This window comes from Coenobita brevimanus, chromosome 74 (assembly GCF_032717465.1).
Source record: "Coenobita brevimanus isolate Jiangsu-jjx chromosome 74, ASM3271746v2, whole genome shotgun sequence".
In the NCBI taxonomy this organism is placed as follows: Eukaryota; Metazoa; Arthropoda; class Malacostraca; order Decapoda; family Coenobitidae; genus Coenobita; species Coenobita brevimanus.
This window is the reverse complement of record NC_137027.1, coordinates 8,263,232-8,275,617: the sequence shown is the minus strand read 5'-3', so window position 1 is coordinate 8,275,617 and position 12,386 is coordinate 8,263,232. Positions and strand designations below refer to the sequence as shown.

Sequence of the window (12,386 nt, the reverse complement as noted above, 5' to 3'; positions counted from 1 at the left end):
TTTGCTACTTTAAATGAGGGGAAACCTGCAAGTTGGCCTTATACATTTGGATGCAATCTTATTTCAATAGGCAATTTTTGTGTAATTTACTGTGAATTTGATGGTTTGATGGTGGTTTAGTCGGCAATTAAGGCACTCCAGTCAGATTGAGCCAGTGCAGATTCATATCCATGGGGTGGTTGGGGTACATTGCTCACATAATGCCACTAGGGGATGAGTGAGACTGGTCCCTCTCATCTTAAATGCCAGGACCAACTTGCTTAGCCCCGGGCTTCTATGCTTCTTATGGGGCAACACTGGATTAGATGATGAATGAATGAATGAGACTAAAATTGATAAAGATGTTGTAATACAGGCAGTGATCATTGTAACAATGGATGTGTACCGAAATATCTCATCTTGTACATACAGTTGCTATTACTGTAATTCTAGGGAAACTGGTTAATCAGTTTTATTAAACAGCAATCAAACTTTAACCTCATGATTACCGGGATTTGAGAGGCACAGGTATATCTGGTACGAGGATATTTTAATTACCATGAGTTTTAGGAGTACATGTAATCAACCCATAACCATCTGAAAACCAAACATGAAGGTACCAGTACTTCACCCAGATTATTAAAGGACTAAAAGACAATTTTCCTGTAAATTACTGAGGACTTAATAGCACAAAGGAACATAAAGAAAAAAACTTATAATGAGTTTTAACTGTAAGGAAGACTTATTGTACAGTTGATAAAACATTGAATACCATTCTACTGTGCCTACCTCACACATAGAACATTTATCCATCAATTTTTTGTTTGACCCATGCTGTCAGAGAGAATTATCTATGGCCAGAGAAAAATACCATGCCTCTTTCAGCCCTGGAATAGTTGGCAGCGGTGGAATGTCAAGAGCATAAAAGGAGAAATGAATGACAGACTTTTGTTCCTTCCTTGTACAACTGACCTTTCCTCAGTCCACTTTTAATTGGTCTAAAACTGCCACCTCTCTGTCTTGAATATTGAGCTGAAATAGATGATTAATACTAGAATATGTTGCTGGTCATGAAAAATTATTATGGAAGGAATGTAAAGCTGTAGTATTGTCTTACTGTGCCATTGAGCTATGGGAAAAAAATTATAAATAACAGTGCTGAGTTAATGTGGATGAATTATAGTAGCATACAGATAATAATGACTATGATTATTTTCATCTTGTGTTTATATTTCAGAACTTGGAGGTCGCTGGAAGATGCTTCATTATTATTCCAAAAACTTCTTTGCTCCTGTTATTACTTCTCTCTACATGACTGAAGAAGATGTAAGTCAGATCTTGAAGTTGTTTATCACATATTAAACCCCTGCAGTCCAGTGACATGTTTTGTATTTTAGTCTTGCAGTCTCCAGACAATTTATTTCAGCATGAAGGAACTTCTGAAATTACAGGGGTGAGATGTAACTTCATTAACCCTTTCACTTCTAGCCATCCTTAGTAAGTTTAATAATATCATGTGAAAGAAGCTTGAAAAATGCAAAAGGTGTCCTTCTACTGAACGGGTTAAAAAGCAAAGCCTGTTGTTGATCATTTTGAACAGGATTGAATGTGCTTGATCCCCACTAAGAATACACCAAATAAGTGGTCTTCACAGAAAAAGAGTGCCATATGAATCAATAAATTCTGCAGAATGAGGATGCCTTTATATATATATATATATATATATATATATATGTATATGTATATATACAGTAATCACTCCAATATCCGACGTAATAGAGCCATAGGTAGGTCCAGATATTGGGCCTCAGCTTATGGACTTGTACTTATGGACCCTAACTCAGAAAAACACCTATACAACTCCCTCTGGACATGCATAGCACCTATTTAAGACCCAAATCACACCAATAAGGCACATAAATGACTGAAATAAACACAAAAGAAACATAAAATGAGGGTTTAGAAGTAGGTTCATACAATAATAAACATTCTGGTGACTGGCTCCTGGACTGGTACTTATGGACCCTAACCTAGCCTAACTCAGAAAAACACCTTCCTACTGCACATGCATAGCTCCTAACACCCTATTCACACCAATAAAGGACATTAAAGAGTGAAATGAGGTAAGTATAGTATGGAAAAAAGTACAGTATGAAACATTCTTATGTCCGGATAGTGGGGATGTTCGGATATTGGGCGTCCGGATATTAGAGTGATTACTGTATAATATATATCTATCTATCTATTGCCAAACACCTCAATCCCGTTTGGGGTGGCCACAAACAAATCGCCTCCAAGTCGCCCTGTCCCCCGCCATTTCACTGCCCTGCTCCCGACTCACACCCCCCTTTCTCATATACCTCTCCACCCCATCCCTCCATCTCTTCCTCGGCCTCCCCCTCCCTCTTGCCCCCTCCACCTCACTCACATACACTCTCTTCGTCAGTCTTTCACCCTCCATTCTCCCCACATGGCCAAACCACCTCAGTGTGTTCCTCATAACGCTTCCTATCACATCCACATCCACACCACAATGCTCCTTTATATCCTCATTCGTCAGCCTGTCTCTCCATGTGACTCCACAGGCTCCTCTTAAATAACACTGCTGTCACTCTTGACTTGTGTCCTTCCAACAACATTCAAGCTTCACTTCCATACGTTAGAGTTGGTATCACAATACTGTCATGTAGTAACTTTTTCACTTCCATGCTCACTTCCCTGTTTCTTATCACTGCTTTCAAAGAACCAGCAACCTTTCTTCCCTGCTGTACCCTTTCAAGCACTTCACCCTCCAAACCTCCATCCTTACTCATCACACTACCCAAGTACTTAAATGTACTCACATTTTCCAATTCCTCACCATCCAACCTCGCTATACATTCACTGACTTCACTTCTCTCAAAGACCATCACTTTACTCTTCCCTACATTCACCTTTAGATTCCGTTTCTTACACACTCTCCCAAACTCATCCACCAAGCCTTGCAGCTCCCCTTCGTGTTCACTCAACAACACAGTATCATCTGCAAACAACAGTACAGGGAGTTTCCAAACACTATCCTCTCTCACCAGGGCCACTCCAACATCCACTTCCCTACCTTGTACCTCTTTTATTACCCCATCCATATACAGATTGAACAACCATGGAGACATGACACATCCCTGTTTCAACCCAAAGAGAAAAATTCACTTAGTTCACCAACCACACGCACTGCACCCTTCGCACCATCGTACATACTCTTCACAGCATTCAACAACTTCCCATCTACTCCATATATTCTTAACACTTTCCACAATCCTTGTCTATCCACCTTGTCATATGCTTTCTCCAAATCCATGAGAGCCGCATACAACTTCTTTCCCTGCTCTAGAAACTTTTCCACTAAAGATCTAAGAATGAATATCTGATCTACACAACCTCTTCCCTTCCTAAAGCCTCCCTGTTCTTCTCCAACTAATTTCTCTGTTCTTTCTCTAACTCTGTCAATAAGTATCCTACCATACACTTTTCTTATTATACTAAGAAGACAAATGCCTCTATGATTACCACACACTTCTTTTTCCCCTTTTCGTTTGTACAAGGGAATAATTATACCTGACACTCAATCCTCTAGGACTCTACCTTCCTCCCAGGCCAATCTGCACATCTTCCACATCCATTCTTCTACTATCTCTCCCCCATGCTTCAGCATTACACCACACACTCCATCAATTCCTGGGGCTTTCCCCGATTTAACTTTCTTCATTGCTTCCACAACTTCTATCCTACTGATTTCTTCCTGTCTTCTCATATATATATATATATATATATATATATATATATATATATAATATATATATAATATATATATAATTATATATATATAATTATATATATAGATAGATAGATAGATAGATAGTAATGCAAGTATAAGTGGCTGGGGAATGGCTGGGAGAAGGAGGGAGGTGAGAAGACAGGAAGAAATCAGTAGGATAGAAGTTGTGGAAGCAATGAAGAAAGTTAAATCGGGGAAAGCCCCAGGAATTGATGGAGTGTGTGGTGAAATGCTGAAGCGTGGGGGAGAGATAGTAGTGGAATGGATGTGGAAGATGTGCAGATTGGCCTGGGAGGAAGGTAGAGTCCCGGAGGATTGGAAGTCAGGTATAATTATTCCCTTGTACAAAGGAAAAGGAGAAAAAGAAGTGTGTGGTAATCATAGAGGCATTTGTCTTCTTAGTATAATAGGAAAAGTGTATGGTAGGATACTTATTGACAGAGTTAGAGAAAGAACAGAGAAATTACTTGGAGAAGAACAGGAAGGCTTTAGGAAGGGAAAAGGTTATGTAGATCAGATATTCATTCTTAGATCTTTAGTGGAAAAGTTTCTAGAGAAGGGAGAGAAGTTGTATGCGGCTTTCATGGATTTGGAGAAAGCATATGACAGAGTGGATAGACAAGGATTGTGGAAAGTGTTAAGAATATATGGAGTAGATGGGAAGTTGTTGAATGCTGTGAAGAGTATGTACGATGGTGCGAAGGCTGCAGTACGTATGGATGGTGAACTAAGTGAATTTTTCTCTTTGAAAGTTGGTTTGAAACAGGGATGTGTCATGTCTCCATGGTTGTTCAATCTGTACATGGATGGGGTAAAAAAAGAGGTACAAGGTTGGGTAGTGGATGTTGGAGTGGCTCTGGTGAGAGAGGATAGTGTTTGGAAACTCCCTGTACTGTTGTTTGCAGATGATACTGTGTTGTTGAGTGAAGACGAAGGGGAGCTGCAAGGCTTGGTGGATGAGTTTGAGAGAGTGTGTGTGAAACGGAATCTAAAGGTGAATGTAGGGAAGAGCAAAGTGATGGTCTCTGAGAGAGGTGAAGTCAGTGAATGTATAGCGAGGTTGGATGGTGAGGAATTGGAAAATGTGAGTACGTTTAAGTACTTGGGTAGTGTGATGAGTAAGGATGGAGGTTTGGAGGGTGAAGTGCTTGAAAGAGTACAGCAGGGAAGAAAGGTTGCTGGTTCTTTGAAAGCAGTGATAAGAAACAGGGAAGTGAGCATGGAAGTGAAAAAGTTACTACATGACAGTATTGTGATACCAACTCTAACGTACAGAAGTGAAGCTTGGACATTGTTGGAAGGACACAAGTCAAGAGTGAGAGCAGTGGAAATGAGTTATTTAAGAGGAGCCTGTGGAGTCACATGGAGAGACAGGCTGACGAATGCGGATATAAAGGAGCGTTGTGGTGTTGATGTGGATGTGATAGGAAGTGTTATGAGGAATACACTGAGGTGGTTTGGCCATGTGGAGAGGATGGAGGGTGAAAGACTGACGAAGAGAGTGTATGTGAGTGAGGTGGAGGGGGGAAGAGGGAGGGGGAGGCCGAGGATGAGATGGAGGGATGGGGTGGAGAGGTATATGAGAGAGGGGGTGTGAGCTGGGAGCAGGGCAGTGAAATGGTGGGGGACATGGCGACTTGGAGGCGATTTGTTTGTGGCCACCCCAAACGGGATTGAGGCGTCTGGCAATAGATAGATAGATAGATATATATATATATATAGATATATATAGATAGATAGATAGATAGATATATAATATATATATATATATATATATCAGCAGCAGCAGCAGCCGTTTGAGTATCTACTGCAGGACTGGCCTATCCCGACCGAAGTCGGGACAATACAGCCAATGTATCTGTACCAAGTGGCTTAGGCTGTCTAGTAGAGATTGTATGTAGGGTGAGAAGTGCTTGTAAGTGTAATTGTAGTGTTGGAGTGGCTTTGGATGTGTGTGTAGTCTGTGAACCAAGTGTAATCAGCCCGCGCAAGCCGACTGGGTGCAAGCATACTTTACAGTAAGCGACATTTGTTCAACCACAGCACCCCTTGTGTCCGCCAATGCAGTACATTGCTGTGTGAACACTCCCAAAGTTTATTACCTTGGCGGGGCACGAACCCTGGTCCACCCATGTACGAAACGCACACTCTACCACTGTACCACAGAGGCTCCATATATATATATATATATATATATATATATATATATACCGGTATATGCTACAGTGCCATTAAAAGATTTAACATTTATTCATTGTGGAAGAAAATCTTCGGACTGGATGGGTTACATGTATGGTAGCCTTCATTGATCACGTCAATTCAAGAGGTTTTCCCCAGGCTTAATAAAATCATCAGGTGGTTGCAAGAATTTTAAAAAATCTTATAGTAAAAGAATTAATTTTAAAAATTAATGATGATCTAGTTGCACAATAGTCATGTTATAAATTAGAGGTAATACTGTTTATTTGTTGACCCCTTCAGTACATGGGATGTCTTTTAAGCTAGTTGAACTTGTTTGGCAGTATTTAGAATAAAGCAAAAAATATTTTATTATGCCAAATGGATCACTAGAAGAATCTCTCTAATCCATTCAAGTCTCAGAGATCTCTTACAATGAATAAATTTATCTGGGGATAGCATGAAGCATGCTAGTAAGATATGAGGTGCTCCATGGAGAAAATCTGAATGTGCCAGAATTGTTAAGCCAAGAAAATGGAGGTTTGACAATGATTTTTTTTTTTTTCCCCCTACGGCTCTTATAGAGTTCCTTCACAGAGTAGCAGCATAAAAAATGGTATGAGGCTCTCTGTGGGCACCATGAGTCCAAAATTACATATTCTAGCTTCCATTTTCTCTATTTTGATTGTGGCACCTTTGGAATTCCTCCACACGCCCCACTATCATCATGTAGAGGGATTAGTAATAATAATAATACATTGATGATAATAATAATAATTATAATAATAATAATGCTTTGATGATAATAACTTCTTGTAAGCCAGGAAACCATTTACAATGCTGGGTGGTAACCATGCTGTATAACCAACACATACGTGTTCCCTATGTGTCAACAAGTGGATTGGTTGAGGGTTAGTGCCTCTCCCTGTAAAACCATTAACTCAAAGACAATGGCCATCCCTTATGGAATTATGGCATCTGGCTGTAGGTAGATAGAGAGCTGATACTGTAATAAGTTTTTTTTTTTTTCTCTTTCTTTCTTTCCAAGTGCACCACTTTTATCTAAGGAAATTCATTAATGGTTACAAAAAACTGTCAAATCAAAGAATGAAATATAGCTTCTAATGATGCAAAACAAGCAGTACAAACTAAATGAATGCATAAAAAAAAAAAAAGTACATATATTAAATATATTTAGTTTATTCCCCATACCAGGAAATTTGTAATTTCTCATCATTGTCTTTTCAGGTTAAAGTCTATGTTGTGAGTGACCTGATAGATGACATTCAAACGGCAAACCTGAACATTGAGCTACATCGCTATGACGAGTTTGAACCCAAGTTGGTGATCAGCAGTGACATTTCAGTGGTTAGTAATTGCAGATTCTTTATAGACTAGCTTCATTCACTGACCTGTTTATTTCACCCTTGACATGGCTGTAGATTATTTACATTTGCTGCTTATTACAAACAGTTCTCTTCCTAATTAATTAGATGCAGTTACGTCAGGGTATTCCGTTCCCATCTGTAAGACTGACTTACATGTGGCAGCATTGTAGTGATAAAGAAGGTGTACGAACGAATACAGATTTCTGTCTGCATGGTTTACACTACAGAAGGGCTATTTTGGCCTGCAGATGAGCGTAGGGCAACATCGACAATAGTTGCAACAAAAAGAACAACAACATTAGCGTCTGCACAGTCTACCGGTATATTCGTTCATGCGCATATTCGAGTACTGCAGTCTTGCCATTTGTGCACCAGAGATAACAAGGGAAAAAAAAATTACATGAGGTAACTAAACTGTACAGTAACTGGTTATCCATCAGCATATTCTTTAGTTCCATAATGATTCTGTTGATTTCATAGTTAAGCTCTTACAGTGTAGTACTGAGTGTATTTTTAAAGACATCTCCCTTTGGAGATTAGTATTGTGTACAGGATTAGTTATGAGAGGTAATGAGTTATCATGAAATTCAGCAGTGGTGCTCAGGGATATTAATGTCACTTATATTCAGGGCAGATGTGACGTTTTTATCATCCTTACCTTCGTAGTGTACAGGTATTAGAACTGGTAAACATTAACAAATTGAAATATAAATTCCAAGTAATTTATCAATCAGTTACACAAACAGTTGAAGCCGAAAAGTTTAGTTGCCTAAACAAGAAAATAAGAATAAGTAAGTAAGCTGAATATGTTTGCTGTGGATTTTCTTTGTGTTCCTTATACAGAAAGTCTTTGTTTTATGTTATTTTTTATCCATCCATCCATCCAATCCTACGTTGCCCCATGAGGAGCATAGGAGCCCGGGGCTAGGCAGTTTGTCCTGACATTTAAGATGAGAGTATTTGTTAATTAATTTTTATTTATTTACTCATTTGCTCATTTTTTTATATTCAGTCCGCAGGAAGTAATATAGAAAGCTTATTAATGTTCCATTGTTGCATATAAAGGTGATTTGTCATTTCCTCTAGTTTAATGTTTCAGTGGTATGGAAAAAGCTGCAGTGTTTGGAACACATTATAAAATGAGGACTTACTCGTACCTCATCTTTACCTTACCATTTGTATGGAAAAGCTGTGATATTTTGTGACCCACCTCTAGCACATAACAAGAACTCAATGTTTTTGTCTTCCTTTGAAACACCAGGAGGGGCAGACAGCCAGTGAGGCATTGAGCCTTAGTATTTGGAATGACCTACACATTGACACCCACTGCCAGCATAGTCTTTATGACCCTGTTGATGTCTGCTTCGTCACCTCAAATCTCACCGTGGCAGACTCTGCAACCATTGTGCCAGATAACTTCTACTTCCTGGGCAAGCCAAAGGATGCTCCCCTTGTTCATGCTCAGGTTAAGGTGGGTATAGAGAGAACTGGGTGTGAAAAGTTTTTAGGAGTTAGCCTTAATCATCCCTTTTCAGTATTAAAGATTCTTCCCCAGTTGTATGAAACTGTCTGGTAGTAACCTGATCAGAATGAAAAAGACATCCTTGGAGTAGAGATTATATTATCATCATCTTCTTGCTATCATTATCGTCATCATTTTCAGTCGTAATCATTGTGATCATCATTATTAACATCGTCATCATCATCATCAGTCAGCCTGAGTTTTTTTCCCACCTGAGAATGGAATGAAATAGGATTCAGAAAACAAGGAAAGATAAAATACAAAAATAAGTAATCTCTCAACAGACTGAACAGTGGAATGGAGCAGACACACATTGGTGCATCATTGAAACCCCTAAAATCCACAAGAACAGCAATAACACACTCATATGGATCTGTATCACATAAGTTCCATTACCTCTAGCCATTATATTCTAACCATAACAATCCCTTTCCACCAGGTTAACTCGGTGTCAGGTCCTGTTGTCTCAAGTGGCGGCAACTGGACTTTCACTGTGCAGGTGACCTCAGATGCTGTGGCCCTATTTGTGTGGATGGAGACAGACTCTCCAGGTTATTTCTCACAAAATGGCTTCATTATGACTCAGCCTTCAGTAGATGTCCTCTTCTATGCCGGTCAGGAGATAACATCAGGAGAATTAGAATCATCCCTGACTGTCACATGCCTCACAGACACCTACCCCAGCCGGAGCCACACTCAGGAGGAGTCACATGACATGAAAGATAGAGTCTTCCATCCTAATGACTTGAATAATGTAATCTTCTTGTAAACTGTAATGTTGCTGTCATTCTGTGCCTTCTCACTTGTTATCTACACTATTCAGGAAAGTTTAATACCCTAGAGAATGCCAGAGCTCAGCTTTTTTCAGGAGTTACAATAGGGAATTTGGTACTGTATTTTATTGCAGTATTGAATGTCACTGTCTTAGCTTCTAATTAACTCTGTGATAATAAACCAAGATGTTGGTAAAACTGTGATTTCATATATATTAGGAAAAACTCATTACTAAAATTATATGCTGTAAATTTCACACTAAAATACACATTTTTCTGGTCTTTTAATACAGCCTTGGGTATCATGTATACAGATGGAACTCTTCTGCAGGATTAGGAAGCATAGCTTTATGATAGTGCAGTTCATCTATTTCTGCTTGTTCATCTTGCATGGAAATACTCTTTCTGCAGTACACACCTCCATTCTTTTTTCCGTCTGACTTTACAGTTAGGTTATGAGGCCTGTTATCAAGGTTCAGTATTAAACCTTCAGCATGTCAAAAGAGGGATGGTGTCCAGTAGTTCTCACACATCACCAGTTTGTGTTAGTCACATTATCTCTGTTATGATATGCTAAGGATATCACATTCATATCTGTTATCATAACACTGTGGGTATTTTTAGGACACTAATGTACCCATTTGGGAGAACAGTCAGTTCGGTGATATTGTACTGGATTCATACAAGGGGGTGCAAGGAACAGCATGGTGGAATGAAGAGGTGAGAGAGCTGTGGCACAAAAGAAGAAAGCATAAAATGAAAGGATGAGAAATAGGGGCGTGGAAGAAGTTGAGACGGAAGAGAGAGTTATACAGTAAAAGTCCCATTATTCGGCATCTATGGGACCAGGATGATGCCGAGATATTGGATTTACCGAATAATCAAAAACCTACCCACTCAGTACCTTAAATATATTGGTGAACACGTCATCACCACTTATGGTATTACAACTGTTTGGAGAGAGTATACTGTACAATACTGCAATCAATACAGTACTGTACCTGAATCTGAAATATATATATATATATATAAATTAGTGAACATATACAAGTGTAATGACACAGTAGGCATACAACACTTCCTGGATGGCCGAAATGATACGTAATATTACCTACCAGCTCAGTACATCACTTGTATTGGTGAACTCATCACTACTTATGTTATTACAAATATGTTTGGAGTGAGTGCTGTATACAGTATTTTTCCAAACACAAAATAAAATAGTCGGAAAATTGCATAAAATAAAGTGAAAGAATATGAATTGGTAAGGTCTTTCTGATGAAAGTTAATCGTACATTTAGCATTCATTCTTTTCTTCGTTTTTTTTGTTTACATGTGAAAGGGAGAGTATTGATGGAAACAGTAATGTATTCCATTAACCCCTTAATAACCTCCGGCATTGAACAACCCATTACAGTAAAAAACTGTGAACAATTCCAAGCAGTCAGAGGGTCGGTTAATCCCAGATGTTTTCGCCCATTTGGTAAATGCACCGTAACTTTGTAACTTCTCCCGTGAATCATAGCATGGGTTTAGGAAACTAAATAACACATTGTTAGGTGTGCCAGATGATTATCTTCACATCTTTAAGAAAATGGAAGAAATTTAATCCCTCTGAGTACGTAGAGTAAGTTTCTTCCATTCTTCTATCAATTGGTTTTTCTTAAAGACATGAAGATAATCGTCTGGCTCACCTAGCAATGTTATTTAGCTTTCCAAACCCATGCTATGATTCGCTATGAGTCACGGAAAAACTTATAAAGTTACGGGGCATTTACCAAATGGGCGAAAACATCTGAGATTAACCGACTGCCTGACTGCTTGGAATCTTAGCATAGAGTCGAGTAAACGTACCAGTGACCTTCGTTCCCTCCCCATAATTGTTCAGTTTTCTTTATAGCTCACACTGACTTGATATCACTGACATCGGTACTGTAAAAGGGTTGTTCAGTGCCGGAGGTTATTAAGGGGTTAATGGGATATATTACTGTTTGCATCAGTACTCTCTTTCACGTTGAACACAAAAACGAAAAAAAGAATGAGCGCTAAATGTACGTTTAACTTTCATCAGAGAGACCTTAGCAATTCATATTCCTCCAGTTTATTTTTAAGTATTTTTCTGACTTTAGGTTAGGTTAGGTATGGTTAAATTATTAGGTACAGTTAGATTAGGTTCAGTTAAACAGGACAGTCCCTTCCTCCATTATGCTGAGGAATAAAAATACTAGAGCTGTCACAGCCGTACAGCTAAAAACAATGGGGAAACTAATTTAACAAGCCCCATTATTTATGGGTAATGCATTACAGTATCAGTGGTTCATGGGCTACGCAATTACCAGTAAATGACACTTTCAGGAATGCGTCAAGAATGAACGAATTTCAGGAATTAGCGAGGGGGCTTGGAACGTAACCCTCGCTAATTTGGAGGGGGTGGTTACTGTACTGTATGATACTATCCAATATTGTAATCAATATAATACTATACCTGAGTCTGAAAAAATATAGAAATTAGTGAACATACAGAAGTGTAATGAAACATTAGGCCTACAAGTCACAGATAACACTTCCTGGACTGCCGAGATGATTCCGGACATCTGCCGAACAATCAAATCTATCTATCTATCTATAGCCCGATGCCCTAATCCCGCAAAGGGTGGCCGCAGACAAAATGCCTCCAAGTCACTCTGTCACCCACCATTTGACTCCCCTCCCCCCAACTCACCCCCCCCTCC

General features: G+C 39.1%; 1 protein-coding gene across 2 annotated transcripts in view; it reads left to right on the top strand.

The window, feature by feature from the left end:
• beta-Man (beta-mannosidase) overlaps nt 1–9,930 on the top strand; it is a 47,369-nt gene extending 37,439 nt beyond the window's left edge. For both annotated transcript variants that reach the window (XM_080278576.1, XM_080278577.1), the window contains 4 exons: nt 1,217–1,305; nt 7,220–7,339; nt 8,621–8,830; nt 9,321–9,930. In XM_080278576.1, the coding sequence (XP_080134702.1) occupies nt 1,217–1,305; nt 7,220–7,339; nt 8,621–8,830; nt 9,321–9,650 (749 nt within the window). In that variant the 3' untranslated portion in view covers nt 9,651–9,930. The remainder of the gene's footprint in view (nt 1–1,216; nt 1,306–7,219; nt 7,340–8,620; nt 8,831–9,320) is intronic.
• Nucleotides 9,931–12,386: the final 2,456 nt, after the last annotated feature.